We start from the raw sequence: 6000 nt of genomic DNA, 5'->3' as shown, positions 1-6000 counted from the left end.
CGGTTCAATTCCGATGCATCATCAGCCTGGTGGGAGAATCACGCGATCCTTGACCTGCGTAGTCTCCCAGAAGTAGGATTTCACCTAAGCACACCTTTTAGGAGATGAGCCAGGGCTCTGGAAGGCCGATATGATCGTGGGAGGCTGGGAGATGGGGCGGTGGGGAGGGAAAGCCAGTCATGCCTCTGGACTTGGTCAAGGAATGACTAGGAAAGGAAATGGAGCCCGGGACCAAGCTCAGAGCAGGGTGGGGAGAGGGCAGGCGGTCCGCCCAGGCACACTGGGCACTGCTGGTTGGGTTGCACACCAAGGAGCTCCCAGGCACCTCTGGATCCTGCTTTGTTTGTTGATTAAAAGTGCACAGCTTGATTAGAAATAAGCGAAACCTCCCACCCGATCTGCGCAGCTGTAAGAATGATTAACAGCGTCGGCCAGGAGCGCTCCAAACAGCAAAAGGGGGGCCGTCATAAAGGCTGTGGCCTCCTGAGATGACAGCTCACGCTTAAAAAGGGAGCAGTGACATCATTCGGAAAACCCTGCATCCTGCTCAGCCAGCAAGCATTTCCTGTAGGGGACGCACTACCGGCTGTGCTGAGACCAGCATCCCCCAGGGCCAAGAGCAATGCAGTACGCGATACACATAAGGGCTCACCAGTGCGTGGTGTCGTTCAACTCCTGGTCTTACCAAATACCTGCCCTGGGCCTGTGTTCAGGATGAGGGTGACAGAACTGTAAGAGGAGGGCAAGTCAGGGAGACGGTAGGGGCTAGGTTACAAGGCCAGGATCACTCCGAGCAGTGAGTCCTGGGCAAGGCTCTGCATCTCCCTGGGCCCAGACTTTCTCATCTTGCAATGGATATACTGATCCATTTATTGCACATGTGCTTGTAAGTGGACGATATACCCAAAGGCGCCAGCACAGGATCCTATACCTGTTTTATAAAGTTCCGGGAGAAGCTCACTCTAGTCCAGCTATGTGGCATGGTTGGAAACTGACAAAGCAGACTGGGGGCAATTCACAGAACAAATGGCAGATGGGGGAGATGGGGCTTTACCCTGGAGGTAATGGGGAGCCCCTGAAGGTTTCAGAGCAGAAGAGAGACCTGTACCCAGCAGGGCCTGGCAGAGGAGGGAAGGGATAACCGTGTAAGGGGATTATCATGCTGGGGCAGTGAGGAGGGACAGGGCAGGAGACTCCGGGACAGCATGCACAAGCCTTGGCCACTGACCAGGGCTGGGACATCTCCTGGGAGAGGGGCTGTAAAGGCTTTGCCCAGCTAATATCAAGCAGATGTGAAGCAAAAACGTCACTGCAGTTAGAAAATAAATCTCACCCACTCTTAGTCGTACACTCTGGGGACAGGATTTTAGTTTATACTCAGCTGTTTGAGAACTCATTTGCTGCATGATGCAACCAGAAACGAGGCTACAATAGTGAAGGGGGACCGTGCAGATGGTTTTGTAGTCCCTCCGACTGGCTGTTGAAGGCAAGGAAGACAGAATAGTGTGGACAGAAAAGCTGGGGCTGGAGTTAGGAGATGCTTGCTCTAATCCCAGGTCCCCCACTGACTTGATGGTGGCTTGACCAGCACAGAGGAAGCCGCAGGGTCTGAGTACAGGCGCCTGGAGCGCTGGCATGCCCTCAGTCTGCAGATTCGTATAAGCAAGTCAAGGAAACAGAGAGGGCAGTGACAGGAAGTAGAGCCGAGGGTGGGCTTCGTTAACTGGGAACTTACATTTGCTTCTCCAGTGGGACGGCAGGGTCCACTCTTTCTCCCAAGATCCCACAGAACTCGGGGCTCCCATGTTTGATAGGCTTGAAGCCTCCTCCTGGAGCACGAAGCTGGCGTCGCCGGTCCCGTGAGGGCGAGGGGGATGACTGCCGCTTCTCGTTGCCGTTAAACTGGGCTGTGGGGGAGTGGGGAGAGAGAGAGAGAAAGGCATGTCACCTGGAGCCCAGCCCAGGAGTGACTGGAGCCCAGCCCAGGAGTGACTGGATAGCCCATGGCAGGGTAACAGTCCAGTGTTCCAGGGGGCACGTCACAGTCTGCAGGACGGAGGCTTTCAGGACACCAACATACGTTAGAGTCTCAGATCTGCTGCTTTGCGTTCTCACTCCCCTCCCCCACCCCTCTCTGTTGCTTTTTAGTAAGTGCATGGTGCCCTGTTTAACAATAAATAAAATCAAATAAATAATTCTAAAAAAAAGGGGGGGGGCTTACTTCCTAAGATAGGACAGTGAGGTGCTGTCAGAGCCTGACAGTGCATTAGAAGGGATGGTGAAGTCTCTGGAGGCCAAGGTCAGTCTATCCCAACAGAGATCTCCCTGCAACCTCCAGCAAGGGGGTGGGGCTGGCACTCCTGCAGGGACTCCAATCTCTGGATAGTTCTCGGGAAGTGGGGGGTAGGTGTTCCTCATACTGTGCCAGAAACCTGCCTGCAAGAGGCTCCCCTCCTCCTCCCGTCTTCCCTTCCCACCGGGGCTGCCCTGGCTGCATCTGCTCTCTTGTCCTGGGACGCCCCTCGAGTTCTACTAAAGGATTACAAGGGTTACGCTATGTTCCCCAAGACTGCTCCTCTTCATCCGGACCTTCCCACACAGGCCCTGGGCAGTCAGCTCAGTCCTGGAGCCAGCACCCAAATGAGGGCCAGGTAGTGCCTACTGGCATAGATCTTCCGACCCACCCTGGGCCTGTGGGGGCATTGCTCATCCCCACAGGCTTGGGGAGGATGACCCCTGAACACAGGCTCCTGGAGATACCATAGCTCTCACAGAGCAGAAGCTGCAGTTGCCAGAAGGGTTCCCTGACATCAGCTAGTCTACCTGGGGCGTTCTCCCTCTGAGGCCCGGTTTCTTTCTCTGAAGAAGAGAGATAACGGTAGCAGCTACCTCAGGCTGATGATATGAGCAAGGCACATGGAGTATGAGCGAGGCACATGGAGGTCCTAGCAGAGCTTGGCATGTGGTCTGTGCTCCTCAGTGGTTACAAACACTCCCACCCTGGCCGGCCCATAGAGGGTGCTGAGAAAACCTGACCAGTACTTGCAGAACCAGGTTCCTGGAGCAGAGCCTGGCTGCCCATAGACACATGTCCCTGGATTAGCCACACAAGGGCACTTATTCTAACGAGCACACATGGATGTGGCGAGCCATCCTCCGGCCCCAGCCAGTCGGGCCTCCTGGACAGAGGGACGTGAACAGCTGCTCTGTCTCGGCCACCGAGCAATCTCTTCTATCAGGGGCCAAGAAGCACTTCTGCCCCTCCACTAAGCACTAGTGGAAACAGTGGAAGGGGAGAATCCTACCAGTGGAAGACTTGAGGAGCACCGGACCCACCATGCTAGTGACTATCAGAGCACGTGGCCAGCCCGTGTGCCAGGCAGGGGAGTCCGACAGGCAGCCCACCACCTATGACACCCATAGACACTCATTCACATGTAGCAGGCAGGGCTCAAGGCGGAGGAGACAGCGTGACTAAAGACCAACACCTCTGCCCATGGAGCTCAGAGTCCTAGAGAGGAGAGACGGTCCTTAGATAAGTCAGAGTGTCAACGGCTGGTGCTGTGGGGACAAGGGGCCATGCCACATGTGTCCCCACCCCCCAAGGACAGCACAGTAACTTCAGCATAACACACACTCACTGGATGGCTGGATGAAGAAACCTAACGAGCTGCTGTGTTGCTTTAGTGGGGAAAAGTATCAGTTTTCATAGCAGATAAATTGGATAAACCCTAATAATGTCCTAGTCAACACTGTAATTCCCCACTGAATTAATTTATACATTCGCCGGCAAGCTTAATAATGCGGCCATATAGTTGGGAGAACAGGTGGTGATAAATGACAGGCTTAATTAGGCAAATCATTTCACCTAAAATACAAATATACAAACTCCAAGTGCAGTGATTCAGCAGCAAAAGAGAAAAAAATTTAAGAACAAAAGCTCCAAACACAACTGCTTTCATTCCTTCTAATTAAGTTTCTCTTTAATCTGCAATTCAAAATGGCAATTCTTTTAATTTAGTGGTTTTTCTGCAAAAGATAAAGATACAATCCCTCAAAAGAATATCTGCATTTAGAGAAAAAATATGCTACCTCCGTGAGTCGTCAGGATGACAGAACCTAATTAATTCCACCTATAAGCAATTAAAAATGGAAGTTAGATTCCCGTAGGAGGAAAGCGAGCTGCAGAGCTGGGTAGGTAGGAGGGGCGCTGGGAGCTCTTCTGACTTTGGTTTTGATGATGGGGACCAGACTACCTTAGTAGCAGGGGGAGAGGTGGCCTGGTTAATGTTCTCCAAGGCTCACCAACCAGCCACCTTCATCTCGTCCCAAATGTCTTTCTAAAAGTTCAAGCCTGCTGATAGGATCATCCTTTAAGACCCAGCTCAAATGCCCCCTCCCATTCCCCCGTGCATCTCCCAGAGCTTTCCTGGTCCTCTTTCTGTTGTGCAATAGATTTATACCACCCAGTCCTGAAGTTTGGTCACTGCCAACAACAAAGACAGCCTCCAAGGCGCCTACATTAGCTCTACCCTTCCAATGACCTTGCCACATGTGTAAGTGGCAAGGAATGCTGGTCACAGGTCAGGCTCACCCCACACTCAGGTCTTCCTCTGGACAAGAACAGAAGAAGGGTGTGTCAGACAGACGCTGAGCCTCATGCATCCGGCCTCCCTGGGGAGCACTTCTCCCTTTAGCCCTGGCATCACTGTCCTCCTGCTCCATCTGTATGTCTGGGAGCCTCCAAGGTCTGGCACAAAGGCCCCCACCTGCAGAGAACTAACTTCCCCTTCCTTAGCAGCTCACAGCTCTTGGTACTTCTGTAGTTCAAGGGCACCGTCACCAATCTTGCCGATTAGGCTGGGTGTTCTTTCTTTTCTTTCTTTTTTTCTTTGGAGAGGTTTTTGCTACAGGGTACGTGCACTTGCCAGACAGACAGAGAGAGACAGAGAGACAGAAAGCGAGAAATCACCCCTCAGGGGGGATGGCCACGTCACAATCCCTTCTCCTCCATTCTCCTCTCGGGATCTTGGGCACGCACGCACACGTGCCCAGCGTGAGTTTAAGCCACTAGGTCTGGGACTCGAACTGTGGTCAGCTACGTGGGAATCCAGTGACATAGCCATTACGCTAACTGCTGGTCCCCCCAGCCTGAGTGTTCTAAGGGGCAGCGCCTGGGATTTATTTTCGTGGCCCTCTCCAGTCTCTGTTCTGCACTTAGGTGCAATGCAGTGCCAAGCCTGAAGGTACTCAGGAAATGCTTACATGACATCGATGTGCTCCTTCAGGGCCAATCTTCCTGTCCACTGCTGAGCTGGACAGAGAAAGTAACCTCCTAGTCAGTGGTTCGCTCAAGCACAGCTCGCCTGGGCTTACAAACCCTCTCTGGATCCCCTGCACCCCAGGACAAGAGGGAAAACTCTCTCAAGGTGCTCAGTGACTCAGCTCCACCTTCCCTGACAAAACCCCCCCAGGGTTTCCCTTAGGACAGCTAGCCCCCAGTTTCATCACTGCCTTTCTGCCTTGGTGTTAGCTGTGCCTACCCTTTAGAATCCCTTTCTCGTCTGCAAAAATTCCAGCTGTTCTCTGATGTTTTTTAAGAGAGATTTTTGTTATAGGGTGTGTGCGCTCACCAGAAAGACAGTGAGAAATCACCCCTCCAGGGTGCTGTAATCCCTTTTCCTTCTGGGATTTTGGGCACATGTGCACACATGCCCGATGTCAGTTTCAAACTGCCAGGTCCATGGTTGGCTATGTGGGAGTCCAGCGCCTTCAACCCTCTGCTACCTGCTGGTTCCATACCAGCTGTTCTGCGAAGCGAAGCTCCATCATTAACTTCCTCAGGCAAGTTCTGCCCTAGACCCTAATGTGGAATTCCTTTCTTCTCCTGAGCCCCGCAAGTCTCTTGCCCACATGACTGTTCCAGCACTGCAGTGAAGTACCCAGGTGTCTTCTCAGAACGGAGGAACACCTTGCAGAGGGAGCACCATGCCTCAGTGT

General features: G+C 52.9%; 1 protein-coding gene across 1 annotated transcript in view; it reads right to left on the bottom strand.

Moving 5' to 3' along the window:
* Positions 1–6000, bottom strand: part of SHB (SH2 domain containing adaptor protein B) — a gene marked incomplete at its 5' end in the record, with an annotated part of 162259 nt that overhangs the window by 39119 nt on the left and 117140 nt on the right. Inside the window, 1 exon segment of the mRNA XM_014586009.2 lies at positions 1736–1907. Coding sequence (XP_014441495.1) covers positions 1736–1907 — 172 coding nt within the window.

Source organism: Tupaia chinensis, unplaced genomic scaffold (genome assembly GCF_000334495.1).
Source record: "Tupaia chinensis unplaced genomic scaffold, TupChi_1.0 Scaffold000104_1, whole genome shotgun sequence".
In the NCBI taxonomy this organism is placed as follows: domain Eukaryota; kingdom Metazoa; phylum Chordata; class Mammalia; order Scandentia; family Tupaiidae; genus Tupaia; species Tupaia belangeri.
The sequence above is the reverse complement of the archived record's forward strand: the minus strand, read 5'-3'. Positions and strand labels throughout refer to the sequence as shown.